Here is a 26,273-nt window from a genome sequence, read left to right as displayed (position 1 = left end):
GAGTGTGAATGGTTGTTTTTCTACAGTTGTTGTACCGAACGATTCCATACACAAAGGGTACATAAACCCATGAGCACAACTTCTAGTCTGCCTACTAGTAGTGGTGACATACAAGTGAAATCCCATATACTGTATGAGGTTGTGCTAATGGGTTTACATACCCTGGTGACCAGTGCAGAGTGTACCCACGAGTCGGACAAACTCTAATTATAGTAAACAGTATGAGAAATGGCTGGATTTCGGAAGTGCTGTATGCCAATAAACCATTCTCTTGTGCTAATAATGCATCAAGCCCTTTCAGAAGAGGAGACCACAGATTATTTAATTTAATACAAATGCTTTATTGACGTGTGTATGGCATATTTTGAAATAGGGAAATTATGAAAACATAAAAACTGGATATCTTTACATTGGCAAAATGACGCTGAGAAATTCTGTAATGCATATATAAAGAATGAAAAGTGCATAGTCTTGATCCTTTTTGTTTTGTCCATATACACAAGACACTATACATAAATAGTTGCATTGTAAAATGACAAAATGGAGTATTTACATGATAATATATTTTATAAAATATAGAGGCTTTATATTAAATCTTGGTGGTTTACTGTTCGGATCCAGGATGGGTGCTATCTCTGGGTGTTAAGTAGCACCTCAAGCCAGCACGGGCAGGAAGTGATAAACTGTCTCGAGTAGCAGGGGCCCCACCCTTTAGCAAAACTAATACGAACACTATGGGGGTCCCAGGGCCCCTCCTGGCTTTCAGGCTTCACGCCATGCTCAGCCATCCAGTTGGAGCTCTCATAGTCAAATATCTTGAGGGAGAAGCCCGGCATCACCCTCTTGACGCTCAGCCCTCGAGCGCTAAGAAGGTCCAGAGTGGGCGAGTGGACGAACACCGGGTGCTGGCTGCGGTTGTACACCCACACGCCGTCCGGCTCACGGCTCAGCACAATGCCGTGGCCAATTTTACTGCGGATATGTTGGACGCTGCTGCTGTTCCCTCCATGGCTGGGATAGGCCGGAAGTACGGATGTGCCACGACGTCTGTGGTTGGCGTTGGTGTGGAGCTGGCTGAGGCAGAGGCCCGTGCCCTGAGGTAGGTCATAGAAGATGCTGAGCGTGGCTTCATAGGCTGGGTACAGGCGGCCCACACGTGTGCGTTGTTCCCAGTAAGCAACACTGCACCAGTGAGAACGATGTCCGCTGGAGGTCGAGGAGCCCAGGGAGCCCAGGGAGGTACAGGTCTCTGAGGGTGAGAAAAGAAGAACAAGAATTTATGTTACTGCATTATACAATTGTCAATGCAAATAGTATGTTCTCCCTGGAAATTGAGATCATTATTCACGGCGGCACTGGCTGACAGGGTCAGCATTCAGCTCACTTCCAGGACTCTCATGTTAATAAGCGGGCCGGATAATGGATGGATGGATCGGTACAGAAAGTGTGATTGGCCAAAAGGGTCAAAAAGGTTCGAAGGATCCAGGGAGACGCATTGAGGTAAATAACCACTAGAGGGAGATTTGGCATATTGTGGACTTGGAGAGCAAGCTGCACAGCCATTTTGCGCTGGGAGTCCCTGGCCATCTCTTTAATTCACTTGCAGTGAGCAAACTGTTATTTAGGCTCCAATAAACAAATCTATTCAGTCTATTTTGTGAGGTCTAAACATTTCACACTGAAGGCCCTTCTGCAAGTTCGGTCGCTATTATGCTATATGTGATCATATGCAATATTAATGATGACTAGATCGCTTCCTCTCTATATGAGAGGAAACATGCCCAAGGATTGTTTTGACACGTTGTGCTTTATGGTCTTCTGTATTCTTTGCTTTAAACCTTGTTCAGGAATGTTATGTATTGTCTTGATGTATAACCTAGACAGGATCTGATGTTACAGTTAAGGAAAAATAATTTCAAAAGAATGACACAAGGCGACATAACATCAGATGAGATACTTTATCTAACATGTTAGCATTTTTAGAATGCTTTGTAGTCTACTATCATCATATCACTAAAATTGGTAATCATTGATGGCAATATTTGGTGTACATTTGGCTATACTGTATTTGCCATACTTAGATTTTTTTCTTTTATTTGCCACCTTTGGTGTGTATTGAAAGACAGTCCACTTCCTCCATGGATGTCCTCCAACATCCCCCCTCCCCCTTCTCATCACTCCTTCACATCCTGCATTTGAGTGAAGGTGCAGGGCAGCAATGATGAGACGGGTGGGAAGCATTCAGCTCTCTGTCAACCTTGTGCAAGCCTGTGAACCCTTGAACCCCCCCCAAGCCCTCATGCTATCAGCTCACATTAACTCCCTCACAGAGTGATGCCATTATTTTTCTCCAGAGACTCAACTGACACAGAGGATTTAAAGACCCATGTGCCCACGGCCCCATTCCTGTCATATTCCACTGGAGCGCCTCCTCTTCTACCACCAGAAAGGCGACCCTTTTTTTTATATCAAAAGGATGCTTTTGGTTGAAACTAGCATTGAGATTAGGTGTCTATGTATGCAGCGGCCATATTAATTTGGGGGGCAGTGAGATGATAATGTGGCAGGGGAGGAGGAGGGAAATGTAGGAGAAGATATAAGCGTGTTTGTTTGTGCAAAATAAGCGCAAAATACAAGTGCACGCTACGTGATGAGGCAGCACCTCGCATATGCATGTGAAAATTAGGCTTAGTCATTCCAAACATAAACTATTATCACGCAAATATACACACTCACATACACACAAACACACAAAATTGCACATCTCATTTGAGCCCCACGTGTGTCATTAGTGAATTCCAGGCTGGCAACTCCTGCGGTCTGGAGTTTTTACAGCTCTCCAATCACACTCACGCACGCAAGGCATGCACACACAGACACACGTACGCACACATGACCCCCCCCCACACGCCCCCCCCCCACACACACACACAACACATGCTCACACCTGTCATAAGGTACCACAAACATGTCTGCGGAAACACGGCTTTACTTTATGAGCTCACAAGCATATTCTTTCCAAAAGGAGACATGAAGCAAACTTAGTACATCATGCGATGGGCTCAACTTTTTAACAGTTCAAGTTAGAGGGCACGGAAAAAGTCTGACTCTGAAGACATTTCTTTCTTTGGCAAGCCACAGGTTGTCAGGTCAAGTCCAGTTCTAGAAGTAAGGGAGACTGGGGCTTGTTGTCACATGGGTAAGTTGTCACATTGCAATTATCTTCTCCAGCTGAGGGCACATCTAAAAAGTGGAATACTAGTTTGCTTTCTTTAAAAGGTCAGGGTTCGTATTGTGACTGAGAACACATTGTACGTACAAATCCTAGCAATGATGCATGTGGACTTGTTATAGGAGAGATACAGTCGTCGTCAAATTTAAAGCTAACATTAAATTCGAGCTTCAGTTATTTTTGAATACGGTTTTTTAGCCCCAAAAATAGTTTTAGCCATAATGCACCACACAACCTGCAAATTATTTATTAGCAAACATGGTTGTTTGATGAAAAATGCCTCAGTCATTTCGGAGTGAGCAGTCATGTGACATAGGCAAAGAATTGGCCAATGAAAAAGGTGCCCCTGGCAAATCGTGTCACGGATGCCAGAATCACCATTTGGACAATGAGGCTGACTACTGGGGACATTTTTTGTTTGAGTGTTAATGAATCGATCTTCCAGTTGTTGCTGGAACATTTCAGGACCATTATATGTTTCTTCATGCTTTCGACCCGCGAGCCATGTGAACCACCCGCAGCGTCACTCGACCTCTGCTTCTTTCGCTTGTTCAAGAATGAAGCGTCATCGTTTGATGCACAGCAACTCGAGTGCTGACAACTTGCTTGGATGTGGATGATTTTATTTATTTATTTTTTGGTGAAAAGCTATCCTGTAGGGTTAATTGTTTCGTTTTGTCTATCGCTACTACTACTACTATACTCTCTCTGCTCTCACCAAGCTACTCCATAACGCCCACTACGACAAGTTCTCATTCTCTTCTTCTTCAACATGACTTGCTGCCACCTGCTTTCAGTCAGAAGCTGCGTGAGACCCTCCTGTACACCCTTGCATAAAAACAGAACGTAAGACGTATAATTACGTCTTCGGTAGGCGGGGAATACATTTCTGAAGACATATGTACATGCTTTCTGGATTAAATGAGTTAAATTAAAAAAGTTTAACATCAAGCCCTGGTCTCCCCTACATCGTTGTACTTAAGCGGTTCAATGGTTTGTCAGTATGCTGGTAGCCTCAAAGATGTTTTTTAATTGCGTGAAACATGCATGCACTCATACATTTTAGGCCCTGTAAAATGTGCACACGGATAACTTTGAAACCTATCATTTGCCCTATGGAGTATGTATTCATTGCCATTTGCACCACTTTCATCTAAAACCATGCAAATGCCGTTCTGGTCCTTCATTTCTACGAGAATGGGTCTCAGAGTAATTGTTAGTCTAAACACTTGACATGATCATTTGTGAGTGGAGGACATGCGTTCTGTGTAGGCATGTGTGAGTCCGTCCCAGCCCTATTGGACAAATAGCTGGCGTGAATGCGTGGATTGTTTCTCGCGACTTTGCCAGCTATTGGCCTGGCATGTGTTCTGCATCAGCCATTTTTCTAAATTGAGTTCTCAAAAACACAAAGAAGAACCATGTTTGCCTTTTATTTAAATGTACCCTAAAATAATGTCGTCACATTAATTTTCTGTCATTGAAAACGACACTTTTCTGTTGCTTGCAGTAGACTTCCTCATGAGATAAATAAATCAGCCACGGAAAATAAGAGAACAAATCAGTTCAACATGTAATGAAATACCACTTCACAAACAAAAAAAGAGCACACACTATCTCCAACTCACCACACCAGTGTGTTTAGAAGAGTCTTGAGTTGCTGTCATCCAAAAGTGTGTATTGTATGTTAAAATGTCGCAGTGTATAATAGGAAGTGAGATTTTTTTGGCAAAGGTTTGCACTCTGTAATTACTGCCGGGTTATTTCTTGATGGCGGATTCTTGTACGTCACTCACAAAAATGATCAAGTTATTGTCTTTTTCTTACCTCTTGCCTAATGGCAGGTAATTATGTCCATAAAAATAAGGAGAGTTTGGAAACAGAACACAGGCGCGCAATTATATTTAAAATAAACCGATGTCTCCACTTATTCTGTGACGCCAAAAGCAAAACACAAACAGGATCAATCATGAATGTGTAGGGCGGCATGTCGTGTTTAATGTTTCTGGCGAGATTCTTAGTGTCATCAGGCACAACTTGGCTTCTTAACAACTGAAGGTATCATGAACTTGTGTGAGAGTGCAGCAGCAGTGGGGAGTGTGTGGGAAACCAAGTTGTTCAATGGAATGTTTAAGACAGGTTAAAATGGGAGGTTATCAGTATGTTTATGTTTGGGCTGAGGAAGTGTGTATCTGGGAGATTGTGCGTGCCTGTGCGCATTCATCTGGATGCAAGGGCTGGCAGCAATTACAGAGTCCTGCAAGCATTTAAGCCAGCCAATCTTTAACTGCACTGTTTACCAATTAGATAAGTAACCTTTGTTGTGTCATTTCAAAAGCACTGTCTCTTAGTGCCAATCTCACTGTAAAACATTCACCGTCATGAGGTGTTTTTAAACAGTTTTTTTTAGCTTCCTCCCCAGAACCTGGGGCTTCTCACATATCTGGGAATATGTTACATGGTCAATGCATTCTACCTCATCATTTTGTTATAGCGCAGCGCCAGTATTTGCACAATGTTTTGATGTAGAGGCAGACAATTCAAAGCTACAGACAGAAGACTGATATCTTCATCAGACATCACAAATACATCTGGATCTCTTTAGAAATAATCAAATTTGCCTAACCACCACACGCAATTAGCACATTTTATAATTAATTTGGACTGCCTCTCGTCATCTCGCCGGCAAGTGTGTGCCTAACAGTGGGCCGGGTCTGCCGGGAGGATTGGCTTTCATGCTCTCTCCAGTGCGGCCAGCTGCTTGCTTCTACTCGTGGAAGTAGAGCCTCAGGTGTGGAAAAAAGTGAGCGCCCGTAAAGGCAATTAAATATTTTGAACTCCAGCGAATGGATGGCGACCAGTCCTGGGTGCACCCATGCCTTCCCGTGACCTTAGTGAGGATTAGCTGTGTAGAAAATGGGTGCATTTTTAACTCATGAATGCAACAGTTAACTGTGTGTATGTTGCAACATGGACATATCACCAAGCAAATACTGGTCAACCCTGTCAAGTTAAAGTTGGGCACAAGTGCAGTGTTTGTTCACTGAAACATTTTAAAACAATTAGTTCTTTATTTATTAATTAATTAATTAATAAAAATGAAAACAATTACTTGGTCCTTTAATATTATACTTGATAAACAGGCAGGCACTTATTTTCCATTATGTGTCCCCTATGAAGGATAGCGTTGTAGTCGTAGTTCAATAATACATTGTCTCATGTTCATTAAATCTGACTAAATATCATGTGTCGTCCCCTCCCTCATAGCAGCGCTCGGGCTACTGTGATGAATTTAAAAGTATAATAATGATAATGATAATAATAATAGTAATGTGTTGAATTATTCAATGATTCGGTGGATTTAATGCTTGCTCTTGTGCTATATATATGAATAAAATGAGATGACATCCATTTACACGTATGGGGAGTTAAAAAAAAATCTGTTTGACTGCGCTCCGAACAAATGAACCAGCGGTCAACCGACTGCGCTCAACTTAGACATGGTCCAAGCAGGCGTATAGTTTAGACGGCTTTGTGCCATGAAATTGTCAGATGTGACACGCGCATGTCAAAGACACACAAGCGCATCAAGGTTTTCGCCTGCATGGAAATCAGGACACGACACCATTCCCACATATTTCCCCAGATCTGAAACATTGTCTCCTTTAAATTCACAAGTTTCCCAGTCACAGCAAAGCAGACTTCCTGTAGCCAACCTCAACCTGCAGGAGAGCAGGAATACAGTTGGGACAAATTGGGGAAGTCGAAGGGTGAAGAACAAAAAAAAATGAGTGAAAAAGGGAACTGGAAAATAAAACAGAGAGAACCTGCCAAGCATAACCAGCATCCACGGGAAAAAATGAAGAGAGAAAGACTGTGAGAAACAGTGAGAATGAGGGAGACCCGTGTCTTTCATCCACTGCCAAGGATTAGATTCCCCTCCAGTTATTAGACTCTTCCACTGTGTTGAAAGAAGTGGATGGCTTTAGTCAGGGTGGGGGTGGAGTTTGCACAGGGGGAAAAAGATGAGAACTCGGCTACTATTGTCATTCACCGCTTGCATGTTTTGTTTCAACAGCCTCAGATTCCCCGAAAATCAGTGAATAAAAGAAAATTCAGAGAAGCGCAAGCATGTTTGCCCGGCTGGCAACGATTGCCGTTTTCTTTGTTTGGGACAACAAAAATTAAGCAGCGACTTCAACTCCAACACACCACAAATTCCGCTGGCGTCTCGACTATCTTTTCCATCAGTGGACTGTGTTATCACCAGACATTGGCTTCACAGTCGACCACAACGGGGCTGTTGCTAACAAACACGCGCACACACACTGCTCCCTCTCAGGTTTTCAATAGTGTGATCTTTTGATATTGCACTGTAAAAAAACCATGCTTCTTGTTTAACAACAGAACGCGTAATTATTTTTGTTTTAATCTTATTCCATTACTCCAGAGCTGCCCAACTTCTTAGAATCTGTGTATGCCAGTAGAATTCCACCGATGTGTGACTCTAGAAGAATTCTTCCAGAGGAAGAGAGAAAGTGACCAGTTTCCTGTATTTCTCTAAGTCGGGCCAAGGAATTTTTCAGGTATGACATACATCATTCATCCTGGTCGACTGGATGTCCAAACATTACATCATCCACCAAGAAGCTTTGGCTTAACAGTTGACAAAATCTACCGGTAATGTTGGACCAAGTTTCTGAGCCTTTATAGGGCACTCACTGAAGTATTTATTGTAATTTTGTTTTGGAATAAAACATTGCAGTTACTCCAAATTTCCTGACTTCTTTTCAGCCACTCAACTTTTTTTGTATTATGACATTATATATTCATATTTGGTCCATGTGAAGCGCTACATGTAGCCCTTAACACTTCATCAATTCCGACTGGGCAATATTTCTGTGACCGGTGTAAATCCTGCGCGGAGGCGGTTTCGAACTGACAGTTATTTCACAAGAGAGTGCAGAACGGCAGATCTGCAAAAGGGAGGACCATACAACTGTGGGAGTGGTCACAGTCGACTTAAAGACTTCAAGAGTCTGAGAAGTGGACACTCAGACCGCCACCATCCCCCATCATTTGCCCAGTGTGATAATTTAATATAAAATGATCATTCAGAGGGTTTGATGCTCACTGTTGATATATTTTTTTTCTAAATACATTGCCTTAGAGCAGCTGTCTACCCTCTGCCAGAGATGGTCTGAGCAGACGTAAGGTTTATGATGATGGGGAAATAGAGCACTTAGAGATGAAGTTAACAAAAATGGTTCTTTGCCCTCAAAGGACTAAATCAGATCGGCATATCAAAATAAACTGGATGAATGCCACAAATTAAGCGTGTTTAAATATATAACAAAGGTTGCGGTAATCTGTTTTATGTGTGCATATTAGACAAGTTCTCAGTTGACTTTGTTGCATTTTCCTTCAATAGTGTTTAATGTAATCACAGTTAATGTGTTATTAAACAGTAATAAAGCCTGAATAACCCCCATGAATCTGGTTAGATGTTTAAGGAAAACGCTCAGATGAAGCTTTGTAGCCAAATACATAAATTGATAAAGAGATATAAATTTGATAATGGGTAAAGTAGTCCATCTCATTGATTGATTATTTGAACAGAAATACAATGTGGCAGAGAGCAAAAGAGAAATAAGCTGGGGGCAGTCTTGATAGTTGCCTTGCCTCCATTCCAACACATTCCTGGACAGGCCCTCTTCCTTGACACTTCCTCCCCCGCTCAGCCAGTCATAGAGGTCAAGTTGACAAGTGTCTTATTGAGTGTCACATAGGCCGTCTATAGGGCCTTCACTCCTCACAACGTAATTACACACATTTGTGATGGAACACATCCACTTGTGCCACTGTGAGGAAGAAATTACGACTAATGTTTAATTAGGGGGAATTATCTGAGTATGAAATTCCAGCAGTGGATACTGTGGTCCGTAAACAGAATACACTGCATGCACAGAAAAGTCAAGAATTGTGAGCTTTGTATGACAAGTGAAATAACAACAGTGTCACGAAAAGCCTTGGGCCTTTATGACTGATCTCCAATGTAATGATGCCGATGTCAAAACGAAAGCTTGTTGTAAAGACATGTTGAAAGCACAACTTCTGAATATTGGACAAAAATGAACCGACTCAAGGTTGTGTCTCTCATGTGGCCTTCATGAAAATGAGACGATTCCGTGATGAATGCGTAAATATTGCTGACACACAAAAAAGGCCGCCACAGCTTGTGAAAACACGTTTTCAGTCAGTCCACATTGCGTCCACAGTCACAGCACTGGGTACACTGTCCTACATTTCATCAAGTCAGTGCCTTTCAACATCTGCAAAGAATCTTTAAGTTCAGCAGCATGGCAGGATTCCATTAAAAGCCAAATTGCGAGTTGGCAGAAACTCTGAGGGAACAAAGGAAAGCCACAGCCAGTCCTGTAATTTAAACCTTATTTTAAATTGTGAAGGTCTGACAACATGGACTAAGGCAGCGCATTGGAAAGACACAGAAAATGGTAGGACAAGCGAAACTCAATGGAATTACGAGTGTGTTCGAAAAAAACAAAAGGCAAGAAAAGACATACAATCGGTAGGTGGAGCTAACAAAAAGGAAGGCATAAAACGCATGAGGTAGTAAAATTGGAGGACACGTGATCGGATCTACTTTGTGATCTGACACAGTAAGGATGAGGACGAATCTTTCATTAGTCCTGCACTGAGTACATTTTGAATAATGACACAGCATCGGGAGTTGGAAAATGATTTCCCATTTTCAGTCACTTCACGTTCAAAAAGCTCCTGAACCTCTGACTAATTAATGAGAAAATGGAAAGCGGGTGCCAGTGATGCCGTTTTCGATTGTTGAGCTTGACTTGATAACTCAACATTTGTTGTGAAAGTCTGGAAATACACAGTAGTCTAAATTTCATTTTTAATTTCGGTCACACTGAGTTGCAGTGACAGCTCACGAGGATAAAATATTTTGAATAAACCAACCAAACACAGCACTGTGAGGACTTACAAAATATGATATCAATGATTGGATGTGTTTATCTTTATAAAGATAAGAAGGACTGACACTGTCTGAGTTATTGTACTGATAAAGAATATTTGGATTCTGATTCTTAAAAACAGCTCTCAGTATGATGCAGTCAAAATATCGCTTTGTAAAGGCAAAATTTTCTATTGTCTTGTGTTTGTGATCAGTAAACTTTGCAAGTGGTCATTATATTGTATTATATTATATTTAGGTCTTGTTTTTATGATGGATTTTTTTTGTCAATCCTACATGATCTTATTGCTGCTTTCAGGTCAAATTTCACCAACGCGCTGCAATCTAGATGTGAAAAATAGCAGAATCCCAATTGCATTGGCAAAACAAATAGCCTGCAAATGCGCGGGTTGGTGTCCTTAGAAGGTAGCGGTGAAAAAAGGGCCGTGATGGAAAATATTTGAGGAAATGGCAAACGGTTAATGAGCCAACCCTTGATGTAGAATTCCATAGCCTAATGTGCCTCAGTCAGTCAAAAGAGCGTGCCAACAAACAAGACGACTAAGACAACCCGTCCAAGCTTAGGCAGACACATTCAAGCTGGTCACAGCCGGGCTTATTATAGCTTTGGAATTTTAATTAGAGTTGGTTTTTATTTAACTTTGAGTTTTGTTTTTTCAATTGACTTAGTTTTAATTAGTTTTCAGGGCAGGTTTGTGAGTTTTTATTTGTTTAAATCTTTTCAAAAACACGTAGTTTTAGTTTTAGTTTTTATTTTAAAAATTGTTCAAGATTTAAAAAGAAAGACCATGCTATTGTGCAATAAAAATCCAACAAAAATATCTGAAATAAATGTTAACAGTCCACAGAATTTGAATTATGACAAGTGTCGTGCAAAGCGCTTCTAAGGTTCGATGCAGGCATGCAGGCATGCGCCCTTATTAGAATAAAGCCAGGATGCCTGGTTTGCCAAGTTGCCAACTTTTCAAGTTGATTTGTGGGATAATCCCTGTTGAGAAGTTTTTTATTCTATACTGTATTTTTTTTCATGTATGAAGCACAACATCAAGGCACTTTTCACAGAGCTTTGCATTTCGGGCTGAGATAAATGTCAAGAGCAGGGGAGCCAAAGCCACACCAAACTTTTTAGCTGACCCTTTTTATTGACCGCTTCTGCGACAAATATTAAGAGGACTACAACTCCCAAATGACTGTTTGACTTCTTCCTCTTCTGGGAAACGGTCGTGCCGTTAGTATCGAAAGAAATGCTTTTAAAATCAACCCCAAAAGCTTCCATTCTAAATAAATTGAGATGAAATTGAAGCACTTTTCTTTTCTACAATAGTTAGTTTCAGTTAGTATTTGTTTTTTAAAATCATTTTAATCTTTATTTTATTTCATTAATAAAACTTTTTTTTTTCAATTTTAGTTTTAGTTTTTTGTCTAGTAAAATAACCTCAGTCACTGCACAGTTTGGATGTCTATAATATAGTTGCACTATTTTTGCATCTGTCCTAATAATATCTCAGGAATTGATTTTTCCTGGATTTTGCAGTAGAATCTCATTTAATATTCATGTTCACTGTCTGATGTGGACTAGAGAATAACTGAGACCCCACAGAACGCTAACCAACGCTTGTCAAACAGTGTCGACTAACGTAGAACACTTTATTGTGTAAGCCCACTTCAACAGCACTCTCTTAAAACTGTCTCCCAAACTTCCAAGAATGTCGGCTCCTCTCTGTGTGTCTTAACTATCAACGGTGATATGTTCAAACATGTATCAAATGTCACTCTCCAGAGTCAGTCAGACCCCACCGGCCCCCCCTCCCGCCTCTTTTGCAGCGAGACCCTACTCCCCCTCACCTTTGCAACTTCCCAACATTCCTGGGCTTTGCCCCATCAGTCAAAGAGCCAATTCATGGGGTTTATGCTGCAGTGAGTGCAGACAGGGCTTAGAGACGTGATTGTTTGGCTGATACCTTGCTCAGCTTGCAAAAAGAAACCACCAAAATATGATGGTGGGGGGGTTGGAGAGGTGTGCTTTTTCTCTTTCTATAGTGCCACATGAGACCCGCCGGCCGCCTAGTTGTAGTCCCCAAATGGTTATTGCTTCACTGTATGGGTCCGATTTCCATTCCCAGTGCAATTCTAGTCTAACTGTGTTCAGGGGTGGAGTTTTCTTTCTTTGGGGATTTTGCTCGACTTTCACAGATATAAAATGCTATAACGCATCGTAGCAGCAGCCCTCATTGTGGTCGGGCAACACTTCGCCCAAGTACGCCGGCCTTGACATTGCGGAAGCAGAAATTGACTTGCTGGGGTCCGAGCATGACATTGGCAGGTAAATTGCAAGATTTCCCCTTGCAGACGATGCAGTCGGCCGTGCATGTGACGTGGGCAATTGGAACACCCAGCGTGGCATTGTGCACTAAATTCACTTGCCCTGGTACGAAAATGGAAATGTGCCTGGTTTTATCTACTTTCTGCGACCAAATGTGTTTGGGCCACCGCAACGCCCAGTGAAGCGCAACACGGAGCCAAACATGCGAGACTAGACTTGCCGTGGTAAGCCAAGCGTAATATGTTTTGGTTGGGTCAGCACAAGGATATCGTGACTCTGTACCAATGATACACAGACAGCCCGTTTAAAAATCCCCCAAAGTCATTCATTGTTCGGGAAAATATTCTCATCTCATCGTTTCGGTTCCTTAATCATCTATTTTGTGTTCATTTGTGTATTCATCATTTGAGTGGTCCAACCCAGATGGCTTGTGCATGGGCAGTGACGCCACAATGGAAACAGAGGGCCGACATCAGTCGGTGAATATAGTGTGTATACCAGGGTCAATGATAAAGTAAGTAGTGCCAAAGAAAATAGCGCCGCGTAGCGCACTGAACAGGCGCTTTTCCGTTAGCCTTCCTCCACACCGAGACAGCCTTCGGATATTCGTTTTCCCAATAGACTTTTTTGGAGCGACCTTTTCAGAACCATCTTGGATGTTCAGCTGGGGCCAAGCGAGGCCGTGTCGTCACTGTTATCTGATAAGCCAAAAGCAAAGCAGCAAGTAACTCCACCGCACATGACAATTTCCTGGTTTTAGACAAACCGAGTCACAAAAATACATAAGTACTGTTTGACAACAACGTTGAAGCATATTTACAATTTTGTTTGTACTAATTGATGCATTTTGGATGATTAATGGTAAAAAAAAAATTAAATAGCCAACGACGCATCGCTTACTTCGCTTGAACCGATCCATGGTACATATGAAATTGTACCTAAGGTTGTAAGGCACAAAATATGCTTGCTCTATACGTTGCATTTTTGTCTTGATGACAGATGGCTGTCTCGCTGTCTTAAACCCGGAACTTGATTATTCATCTTAATATGAAAGCCATTGATTGAATTTGTATTGTTATGCCTTGATGGGCATTTGTGCTGGACAGAATGCCTTTTTAATTTGTAGGGGGACAGTGACATAACAGCGAATGCTACTAATTAAAGTAAAACAATACATTGTCAGTTAATGTGCAAAGAAGAAAGCCAGTAGTAGTGCCATATAATGCCCGTGGACAGTGTAGTACAAGTACTAATGTTGGCAACTAACTAACAATTTGTAATAGACAAGATGGACACTGCAATATAAAAAGGGTACTGACTAAAGACTGACAACAGGAAAGAAATCAAGTAAGTGATCATCTATCCATTCATTTTCTATTCCGCATATCCTCACTTGCGTTGCAGGTGAGCTGGAGCCGATCCCAACTGACTTCAGGCGAGACACTCGCATTCACACCTACAGACAATGCAGCCCTCAATTAACCTGTGTAACATGTTTTGGAATGTGCGAGAAAGGCACAGTATCCACAAAAGACCCACACAAGCATGCCAACTCCCAATTTCTTAACACGGAAACTCCACACAAGGATGACACATTCTAACCTTTTGCTGTAAGACATTAGTGTGAAACATCCGTATAACAACTGACTAAATTCAAGTCAACTATATTTGTATAAATTTCCAATACCGTTTTGTATTGAAAGTCAGGCAACAACCAACTTCCATTTAACTCGTGCACGCATGTGCGTGAGTGCACGTCTGTTTGTCCTCCTAGACCGACTATTTGAACACACCGAAAAGATCTTATCACCAAGTCATGGCAGAAATTCCTTTCTGTCTCTCCCTGTCTCACGCACACACACACACACACACACACGCAAACGTGCACACACACAGGGACAATAAGAGCTGAATGATAAAAAATGATGGCGTCACATGAGGGATACAAGTTTATTAAAGTTTCCTTTTTAGATTTGTGCTGCGTGCTGTGGTTTAAAGGGAACATTAACTGATTGAATGATAAAAGAGGCCGGGACAAAGGTATGTAAGGACCACACCCTGCTGCTGCTTTTTAGTTCCAAACCTCAAGTAAATCACTGGTTTAAAGAAGATGCTGAAGCACATTTGTTGTGTAGAAAACATCGCAGGCTATTTCGTGAAAGACTCACAATAGATTCAAAGGAGACATCAAATGTTTTTTTTAAGTCGGCCTCTTCATTGAAAACATAACGTGTTCAGTTTCCTATGATCCAACCACCTGTATCGCCACGGGAGCATCTCATGAAGTGCCCAACAAAGCCGTCAACGAGAACAATATGCAGATCTGTTTGTTTCTTGTGTGTACTGCATAAGAGTTCCAGCTCTGGGCTCCACTAGGAGCGCTAGTGTCGTGCGGGGTGGGAGGCAGGGGGGCTGAGACCACACACAGGCGTGCTCTCACACAAACATGACACGCAGCATGTCTGTAAGGAAACTAATCTAGTTCTGCTCATGTCGCCAGGCACAATCAGTGGTGCCTCCTGTTGCGGTTCACCTTGAAAACAATGACCAAATCGCCACCTAAAGTCAGACTCACTCGCAACCGTTTCATTAAACTTCCTTCAAAAACATTGCTGTGTTTTGGTGTTTGTAATTCGGATCAGACATTAGGATTTTAGAATTTGAATCACTAAAGGTGAGGAGCAAAATGAGGAAAGCAATTGTGGTGTTGATTTTAGTTTGAAACATGCATGCTGACTTTTTACACAACTTAAACAGAAGAGTCACTTCTTAGTAGATGAATGACTAACCTCTAAAAATTCACACAGTTTAAATGATCAATAAAGTCTTTAAACACTCATAGTGGAGGATAGTGATTTACTAAAACCATCGTTCAAAATTCAAAACATGCTCCGCAAGAACATTAGAACCCAGACCTACAAGGCCACCGCTAATTTGGAAGATCAAATCAAAGCATCACAGATATTCCTGATGCTCTCAATTTCAGTGAACTATTGACATAAGACCATTTTGAACAACAATGAGCCATTCCAAACAGTGCTCATCTTTTTTATAGTTATTAAAAAAAGCATATCTATATATAGAAATAAAATCTGCGGGAAAAAATAGCAAAAATTTCAGAGAAAAAAAACATTCTCTGCAAATAAAACAAGATTAACATTGAATGTGAAAAGAGAACTATAAACATCTTGACTATGAAGAAATAATCCGTAATGAAGAACATCTCATATTTTGGGGGATTTTTTTTCACATTCATATACGATAGAGCGACTCGCACCCAACATGATTCACTATTTATGTTGACGTCTGCAAATAAATCCCAAACTGATTAATATCTTTTGCACTTTTCAAAAAAAAACACATTGTAGTCCAATAGATACAAATCAAATTCAAAATGGTAAGTGAGCACACTTATTTACATATTGAAGTGTAAAGTACAGCGACAGGCACTTGCTACCAACCAGCATAATGATCGCTGATGGCTAAACGTGTTTAACTCCTAAAACCTCCGAAAGTTTTTTTATTATTTGTTTAAAATGACTTACTCTAACCAGGATCCCACTACGCATTGTGGCCTAAGGAAGAATTCAGATTGATTATTGCGCAAATTGGTGTTGTACATAATAAATCCTTGATGCTAGGGATTAGCCGCATAGCAAAGCTAGCTAGTTAGCTGGGGAGACGGTCTTTTTGTTTGTTGCCACATGTGACGACAGAAGTGTTGATACACTGCTGAGATAGGCGCAATTGATTGATTGACATTTAATTAAAGATCATGAGTTGGATAACTAACTAACTCTTAGTGTTAAAATTATGAATTGTTGTTCATTTTTCCCACATATTTGAATCACCATGCAAACCACCACCAGTTCGTGGATATCCCTGACATATAACAATAATAATTGTGTTTTGGAATTGAAAACATGATTTTTGTTCAACAGCTTCACCATAATGATGTATTAACCATAACAGAAACCTCAAAATTATTTTGGTAATCAACTACACTGTTTATTTGGGGAGGTTGTGGGATAAACCTTGTATTGTTTGAGTGGGCACGCATCAAATGTGCCAGGTTTTACATTACATAGTCATCTATTTACGTACTCTGCAAATGTTTTTTTTTTTGTTTTATTTTTTTCAAAAGTTATGGAAACAGGGCTATATACGTAAAACATTGGGCAGTTCCCACTTATGTAGTCTACCATGACACCATAAGACATATATCGTGTTCAAAACCCCATAAAACCAGCGAGCTATGCAAGGGGTGGGAGTCTGACTTGATGATTTGAGGATCCCTCACAGCCCAGCAACAGGCGGCCTCCAACACTCGTGACAAGACAAGACAGTGATGAGTACATCAGCTGTACATCGGACATGTCTGGGATGCCGTGACGACATGACGCGCAGACTTCATAGGTGCCCATTCATCTTTCAGCACTTTTCACAACTAAGTCCAGACAGGCGTGATCGAGTGGTTTGTGGGATTTTTTTTTTAATACAACACGGACCTCTCTGGCTGTCCTCAACACTTAAACAAATAAAGCTCCAGTTTCATCATCTAGAGGGGGCTGTTTCCTGGCCAAGCGCAACCCTAAGCTGCCCCTTTCTACATATATGCACACAAATTCTACACCTAAGCCAGATCACAACCGCTAGGCTCCCCCGCCCCCAAAATACAAGTCTCTTTCCACTGCTCGATGGCTGAGAGGAATGGAGGGATTTGAGGGAAGAAAGAGGGGGATGGGTACTAGGAGAGGCAAAGGGGATTGGGTGTATGCGCCGGGATCTTATTGCAACTTCATCCCAGTGAAATATTTGGCTGTGGTGGAGAGGAAAAGAGAGATGGGGAAAGGGGGAGTGGAAGGCTACTTTTGCAGCATCAGGGTGGTGAGAGTCCCCAGACCCCCACAAAGTCCCCCATGCCTAACTGACAATAGATGCTTTATATTGCTGGCTTTGAGGTTATCTTAACAGCCTTCAAAAATAGGAAGGAGGGCACAACATTGCAACACCGTCATAACTTATCACTCCATGCAGATGTTCTGATAGGGGGGGGTGCGGCGGAACTGCATTTGCACATATACATCTCATACAAAAACACACAAATGCTCCTTACCGAGGATGCTTTCAAACTCGTTTACATGAGAGGTATACGCAAACACATTCAAGCTCACAGCTATGACAGGAACATGAATACTTGCAATTAAAACAACTGCAATGTACTCCACCTGTGTAGTCGGTCGGTGTGATCGGTGGCGGCGAAGTTTCAGTGTAAGACAGTATAGAGTCTGGAAAATGTTGAAACAAGGAAAGCATGTTACAAACTTGTGTAACTATTTGGATTAATAACAACAACTTCCCATTAAGTTTGTATTAATTAAACATTTTTTTAAGAAATAAGCACAGAACGTTCTGTGAAGTTACGCGCACTTGCAATACATTCAAAGTGTCTACACAGTATGAGTTCTGACTTGCTGACAAAGTTAAGGCAGGTCTTACTATTTATGTAACTCCTACTGACAAGGGTTAATTGAGATTGTTACGCAATTTGATGCACATTATAATTTCCACTCATCATTAAAGTTAATAGTTTGTCATTTCTTTTACAAAGTACATTGCACTGAAAGCAGGCGCTAATATTGTCTGAAATAAGCTGTCACTGTCGTAAATAATTTTTAACGACAATTTCCATCACTTCCAACTAAGCATTAGTTTAACATTGGACTAATATGAATCTTTTGGTTCACAACAAAAACAGAAAATCAGTTTTTTTTTAATCAATTCATCCACACAAGGGTCACTAGTTAAAGTTAGTAGTTTTGTACCTAGATTGTAGTTTCATACGCGTTTTAAAAACTCAGTGGAAACATCAAATTTGATATTTCAACCTGTAATTTAACTCGCAACCCATGATGTCAACCACAGAAGAGAATGTGTAAGGCTGCAAGACGACCATGCCTGTCATTTGGTGCTTTGCCGTGTGTCTGCTGCCAAACTCACCCAGTGGCTTGTGTTCATCCGAATGGGACACCGAATATGGGGGAGGAGGTGACTCTGGAACAAAACGCACCAACATTTAGAAAGTTGAAATGATCACTTGAAATACAAGTTGAGTTTTTTACTTCATGTGACAGTCAGCTTTGATCACCATACGCATATATGATATATATTATATAAAAGATTTTATCGGCTCTCTCAATTCACCGCACAGCTGACATGGAGTGTGCGGCCCCTTTAAGAGCGCAGGCAGTAATTGCCGAGTCCTCTGTCAGATACCCAGCGAGTCAGTCTGGCGCCAGCTCTATGCAAACTGTATATTATCGGCACTCCTTCACCTAAATAACAAGAGGACCTCCTTGTCAGAGGTAGACAGAAAGGGGGAGGAAAAAAAACAGAACCTCGTTGCAACTTGAGAACGACCTTCAATCGGATCATGTTGGCTGCAAGTTTTTGGGAGTCAATTTAAACAGTCTGTTACCGTTGTGTTTGCACGTCTGAAGGAATAAAATAATTAATGAAAGAGTTATAAAAAAATGTTGGAAAATTGTTGGCTGTGCTTGTTTCCTATGTCGCGTTAATGATTGATGGTGCATTCTGAAACATTGTCTTGGGACATTAAGAGGAAACAAAAACGGAGATACTAACAATATACATACAGCAATAGCAAAATGCTAGGAAATGAGGATTGAGCATTTATTCAGTAGCCTTGATATCCATCTTAAGATCTATGTACTGTGTGCATTTTGCGTTAACTAGTAAACAAACTCAGTTCAGTAGTAGACCAACTGAAACTTGTAATGCTTTTTATGCTACTTTTAATTTAATACTTAAATATAGACTTTTGGTTCTACAAGTAGAGTGCATAAGGCTCAAGTGGATCGCATGCCTTTTAGTTGGGCCTGCAGCATACTAGGGTTTTTTTGCGTATCAACAGGCCCAGTCAGACACTATTACATTTGTCTTAAATTGGATATCAAAGATATCGACTAAATGCTCAAACGGCTTTCCATAAGGGCGTGACGTCTAATGTCAAAATCTACTCCCATTGATGGCATACATCATTACATTTAGCTGTGAGGCTGACTTCAAGGTCCACCAACTGGGGTCTCAAAGGCACACCTCCCCAAAGTACTTGATGTTAGATAGATAGATAGAGAGAGAGAGAGAGGGGGGGGGAGATAGATAGATAGATAGATAGATAGATAGATAGATAGATAGATAGATAGATAGATAGATAGATAGATAGATAGATAGATAGATAGATAGATAGATAGATAGATGGTGGATGGATATTCACCTGGCCCACACAACCGGCTGTAGTGGTAAGGGTTGCAGCACACTTTTGCACCGTCTCCCCCAGCAAAACTTTGGCAGTGGTGCAGTACTTTGAGCCGGGCCGAGGGCGGCAGGTCGCTCCATCTGTACATCCGACCCAGGAGGTACTGAGGCGAGACGTGATGAGCCCCCAACCGCAGCTCAGTGCCGGGCATCATGACGCACTCGCTCGGCACCCCTCCTTTGGACTCCACAGCCTTCAGCAACGGATCCAGACTTCGCTCCGGCAGTCTTTTGAGAAATGCGTAGGCAATATTCACGAGGCCACACTCACAGGGGGGGCTGTTGTCTTTTTGGTGGACTGTATGGGGGTTCAGAGGTCCGAGATCCCACTTTCCAAACAAACAACAGGTCACCGTCCTGTCCGCCTCCTGTCCACTGCGCGAGCCTGTGCGGCCCGAGGCACCCCGGTCGTCGTCAGTCTGCTCCCCCTCCTCCCTCTCCCCGACCTCCACTGCGAGGTCCCCCCCGGCGCGTGTCACCGGACCCTGTTCCTTTGTGGGCAACCCGGAGCCGCACGGACATCGCCCCTCAGCTCGACCACTTCCATCGCTCTGGGTGAGCGCACGGCTTCTCCACAGTCGCCGTACGAGCCCGGAGCGTCTCGACCGGAACATACGACAACCTAGACCGTCCCGGATGAGTCACGTCGGTCCCGTCCGGCTCTCGGAGGGTGCCACATGGGTTTTTTGTTTTGTTTTGTTTTTTTAGATTCGGCGGCCGAGACGTGCGGATGGTGCACGGTGCGCCCAACGTGCGCAGCCCGGGGTGGACGTCCTCGGGCTCTCACGCAGCATTTGGAAGAGAGAGCCTTCACTTCGACATCACAGCTCCACGTGAAACACGTACACGTTGAACATTTAGCGACGAAACTCAATCGAACCTAAACTCAACCTCACATCCCGCACACAGTCCTCGAAACATAGTTCCAGGTCCACTATCACTATCAATCGACAGCATCTAAACAGCAACATGTGCAAGATTACGTCCAAGAGGCTGCCAGGAGTTTGCCTCCCGCTTTGGAAACTTCGCCATCCATATAAAAGCAACCGTCCATTCCGATGTAAATTCCGAGTAGACAGAGATCCCTTAACAATCCTGCTCCAAAAATCGAAGATAATGCAAAGCAGCACGCTGTTGTCCTTTTTTATTTTAGAATAGCCTCTGTTCTTTGAAACTGAGTTACAATCGTCACTCTCCAGCCCCCAGCAAGCAAGTCCTCCTCCAGCACACACACGCTCTCAAAACACACACATGCACTGGAGACACGCAGCGTCAAATCAGCCATAGCAACCGGAGTTTTGTTCCGGTTGTTTTTTCAGAATAAAAGTTACAACCTCCAAGGTGTCTTCAGGAAAAAATGACATGGAGCCCTTATTTCTGTCACATTATAATTCCCTTTGAGAGATTATAAAAATAAAAGAAAAAAAAGATCAGACTGGTGCTGATTTACTTAACATTCTTAATGTGCAAGGACCCCAAAAAGTCTCTATAGCCTACCTGACTCAGGGTGACAAATACTTTACATTTCGTAAAATAATTAGGTCTTAAACTAGTAATACGTGTGTAAAAGGTTTAGAAAAAATAAAATAAACAACCCTTGGCAAACTTCAGATTTTATGAGCCTTATTTTCATACCCAGCTAAAGTCTTGCAAAAGTGTGGTCAAACTGTGAGTATGGGTGGAGTTTTCTTCGGATATAGTCATAGAAGTACGCAGGTATGAATGGCGTTTGCGCTTATTTCCCGACCAATAGAAGCGTTTCCCTCCTCCCTTAAATTTAGTTTCCATCTTAGGTCTACATGGAGGAAACAGTCTCGCTGGAGCCCATGCAGGACGTTAGTGTGCCTAAAGTACATTTAAATTGAAGCTCTCCACTTGCGGATGATGTAAAGTGAAGTGTGAAGTGGCTACTTCAAGACCACTTTGACCCCCATTTGTGTGTCAGTGTGGGACCATCACCCCACTCAGCCACAGTTGTTGTTAGGTGGATATTTTTTAAATATATAATTACAATAATTCAGAGGGATCGAAGCATGCAGTTGCCATATTTCTGAATGAAACATGAAGACATTCACCGGACATTCACTCAGAATGTCTGCCTGAAGAATCGCATTACCACCACCTGCACCACAACTTAGCCCTGCATTTATCTGATCTACTTTCTTTTATCAAATTGTCAGGCTCGCCAGCACATCTATTAGAAAACTCCCTGGTTCGCCGGAATGCTCTGAAAGATGAAACATGGTCTGCCAAATTTCAAAACATGGTAAATTAGACTTGTCCCGGCATGAAAATTAAGTCAGTTTTTATGACATATTCGTAATCAATATTACAAAAATGAACATAAATAAATAAATAATAAACAAATGAATAAAAAAATGCTAGAGTAGTGGCTGCAGGTCCTCCAGCAGGTATTTCAGTTATACCTTAATTGGGCCAGATACTGGTGTCTAAATCTGTAAATGTGTGACAATACTGACAAACAAATCAACAAATAGAGTGAGTAAAACATTTCTGTCAATATATTCCTTTCATTTGACTCAAATTAATTTGTAAATCAGAATGCAGTGCCAAGCTAACGCAGTAACAAAACCATAATTATAGAAAATATTTGTATCTAAAGCACTAATAGGATATTAAAAATAATCAAATGGAAACAAACTAAAGTTAAGTTGTTACAACGTCGGGAATTTATGTGTTCCTGTCGAAACAGCATAGACTACATAATGTCGGTATTTTATTTTGTTGTCTCTCTCTCTCTCTCTCTCTCTCTCTCTCTCTCTCTCTCTCTCTCTCTCTCTCTCTCTCTCTCTCATTCCGTGGAGCTGTGGAGCCATTGGCTGATTCCCGTCATCTTGTGCCAGTCTAGACCCTTTGGCGGCGGGGAGACGCAGTGACCGGTTTCAAATTTCTCCACTCTTTAAAAGTCTTAATATCCGGCTTTGCTGGAAGGGGAAATAACATGGTGGTAATTGCAAGAACCAATTCAACAATGACCAAAGAGAAAATGTTGTTAAAATGTGGCAAACTCGTGACCAAAATATTAGAAACAACTTTGAGAAGACTATATGGTATAATATGCTGAGGGATTGTACATCAGCACTAAAACCAAAATACACACTTGTAAATTAAAGACAATTGTTAGATTGTGCAGGGGCACCTATACTGAACTGATTGAAGTGTTTATTATGTTTGATATGTTTCTGCACACTTGACACACATGGCTACAGCATATCTATAGCGTTAACCTTAAAAGAATTAAGCTTTTGTTTCCCGCCAATACTATCAAATAGATTATTAAAGTCCCTTTATTGTACGTCAAAATAGTCTGCTTCTCGTAATTAGACACACGGGGACCGATGACAGTTTACAATGGATAAGGCTTCTCGTCGTGCTTTTCTTCTGCGTGCGTGCCCTCGAATATGGCACCCGTAAACTCAGCATTGTGGGTAAAATGACATTAGTGAAAAAGCGTCAATAAAGAATTGACGGACAGGTATTGCCTCACAGAACCACAGAATGCATTAAAACAAAAAAATAAATAATTAAAACCTATCAAAATAGCAAGTGTATATGTCAATGAACACTTGTATATCAGTGAGTACTGACTTGGAGACACTGTGCCGAGGTTTTAGCCGTAGCATGATCGCTAATAAAAACCTATCGCAATGGCGTTGTCACTGTGTGTTGACAGTAGGTTTTATTACTATGATCTATGGGAAGGAGAGGGGAATTGGAATTCTGTGAGCCGTGAGCCAGTGAAGGCTTTTGGCAGCTGTCTTGGTGAGTTAAGTGTTCTAACTAGCTACAAGCCAAGTGGCTAATGTAAAGCAGCCATGTTAGCGCAATAAACATGTTCAATGGTGCAAAGTTTGGGATACCAATGTGATGTGTGATTATTGTGATGTGTTATTCAGGTATTTCACAAATCTTCTTGTTTTGTGTACATTTGAAATGAACGGGGACAGAATGGGAGGGTAAATGACAAGCTATTCGATTTCCCTATCAAATTAATGATATTTGATCAGTCTGGTAACATAACATAACATAACTTTCAATTTGACGTGGATGCCAGGAGAAGAAGAACAATTACATTTCCCAGTATTTTAAAGATAAAGATAAATATGTCCTTTATTAGTCCCACAATGGGGAAATTTTATTTTATTTTATTATTTTGGGGCCCAAGCCATAGTAATTTTTTTTTTCATTTTTTTTTTCTTAAAACAGGATACATGCATAGTTATAAGATCCATTGTAATTCTCATTCAGTGATTTATTTTGCATGTACCACAAGGGAGAGCCCGCGAATCACTCTCATTGACATTCACCAGTCTTATTTTTCCCCACAATTGGTCAGAACCAGTCCAAGGAGTACCCTGCCTCCAGAGGCGGTAAAAGTACTAATTTTCTGGACTTATCTCCTTTACTTCAAGTAAAGTACAATAGTGCTGGCTGTTAAACAAATAGTGTATATTGAATAGATTGGGATGCTGTAGACATGACATGAACTAGTGGTGAGAGGCATCCCCATTGGCATTATGCCAAAGGGTTCCTCTCTGCGTCACCATGGCTGATCCATTTATCTGCCTTTTATCTGTATTTTTTTCCGTAGGAAACATATTTAGAGTACTGTTGTTGTGCCCAGTCTGGCACAAAGTGCTGTCTGAATCTGCGCAGGGGCAGGCTAAACGATGGTATTTTTTGAGACTTGTGTATGCTTTGTGGTATGGGACATATAAAAAAGAGGGTTTTGCACCGTTGTGGGTGTGAACACAGCCAACTTAATTTGCCTCTAATTGAAGCAGCTCCTCTCAATCCATTTAAATGCTGCGAACACAATGTGCACATTCCTTGACAGATAGAGAAGTCTGTTCTACGGGGTCTAAAGCATAATGCCAAAGGGCCTATTAGAGAGCATAAAATTCCACATTATTCTGCCATTTATTTATTTATTAGTCAGTCTTATCTTTGCGGCATCCACAGACGAATCAGAGGCTCCGTCGGATAATCTATTTGTTAAAATTGAGGAAATGCATACATTTGAGAGCTGATCTGTTTGTCACTGTTGAAAAATGAGTTGAGCATCTCGATCAGGTTCGATTGGCATATGTTAAAGAAATACCTTTGGTACGAGCACTTCGGTTGTCGTTGTTAAATGCCCGATCATTGACGTATATCCTGAGGGAGTTTTTCCTTTCCAGCGACCTGGATTTCTTCCGTCCAACGGAGACTTGGACAGGTATTGGTGAGTGTAATGCTTTCATTGAATTGTTGGCACTTGACTGTGCCTTCTTGGACTCCCCAACAACTTCAGTTCATGGTGGAGAACAGTGAGTATTTAAAAAAAACAATTTTAAATGTAAACAGTGTATATTCTCCACATTAATCACAAGCTTCAAAGTCACTTTCTTCGAAGTAGGCTGGGCGTCCTTGGTCCTATTCGATGTCATTTACAAACCTCCAAAATACAACAAAGAATTTTTGAATGACTTTTCTAATCTTCTTGCTGAAATTAGGCTCAAGTATGGTCACATTTTCCTCATGGGGGATTTTAATATTTATGTTTGTTGTCCAGAAAAAAAAACATTGGCAAAAGACTCTTTAAGCTTAGACGACACTACGGCCTCACAGTGCAGAGGTCATGGGATATTTACAATGATTTTGAATGGACAAATTTTGATCCGTCCCTGTTGTGGAGGGGGTTATTGGGCATGGCCATGTGCCTTATTTCCAGGGGTCGTTTTTCAAAACAATATAATGATATAATAGAAAATACAAGCTAATGATTTTTGTGATTGAAAAATAAAATAAAACAAGTTGAGCTTGTTATTGAAAAACGGACCCTCCCGACTGGATGGTCCCTTTAATGTTGCTGGTCAGCAACCTTGTCATATTGCTGTGGCATGTTGGGTAGTGTGTGTGTGGGTGTGTGTGTGTCCGCGTGTCCTTTCGCCAGCAGACTCCAAATTTGCTCGAAGACGTGGGAGTCGTGTTGCAGTGACTGACAGACCGTATCATTGAAGGAGCAAGAAAGGGCAGTAGCGGGCTTTGCTGGGCACCTGTCCAAAATGTGTTTCCATCTGTAACTCAATCATATGTTGAGGGAGAGAGTAGTAAGGAGTGGTAAGGAAGTAAATTCATGTGTCATAACACTGTAAGTCCAGTATATATATTATATATATATATATATATATATATATATATATTTCCTTTATGCACTTCCACAAAGAATATGGAATAAAACAATCAAGATGTGACTGATGTATAAACTTCAAAGTGTGTGAATTGTGAGGCGTAACGGATTTGACTTAAAATTAATCTTCAGCCTCCTTGCAAATGACATACTATTAGCTAATCATATTTATGTC

At 41.4% G+C, this 26,273-nt stretch overlaps 1 protein-coding gene across 1 annotated transcript; it reads right to left on the bottom strand.

Moving 5' to 3' along the window:
* Positions 1–339: 339 nt before the first annotated feature.
* LOC148336850 (SMAD family member 6-like) lies at positions 340–21,147 on the bottom strand. The gene is made up of 4 exons (XM_088296182.1): positions 19,865–21,147; positions 18,568–18,621; positions 17,796–17,855; positions 340–1,249 (listed from the first exon to the last, which is right to left on the bottom strand). The coding sequence occupies exons 1-4, from the start codon at positions 20,517–20,519 to the stop codon at positions 630–632; spliced, it is 1,389 nt and encodes a 462-aa protein (XP_088152308.1). The 5' UTR covers positions 20,520–21,147; the 3' UTR covers positions 340–629.
* Positions 21,148–26,273: the final 5,126 nt, after the last annotated feature.

This window comes from Idiotropiscis lumnitzeri, chromosome 5 (genome assembly GCF_059441095.1).
Source record: "Idiotropiscis lumnitzeri isolate Australia: NSW breed Sydney's pygmy pipehorse chromosome 5, RoL_Ilum_1.0, whole genome shotgun sequence".
Classification (NCBI taxonomy): Eukaryota; Metazoa; Chordata; class Actinopteri; order Syngnathiformes; family Syngnathidae; genus Idiotropiscis; species Idiotropiscis lumnitzeri.
Note: the sequence above shows the minus strand (reverse complement) of the source record. Positions and strands in the feature narration are given on the sequence as shown.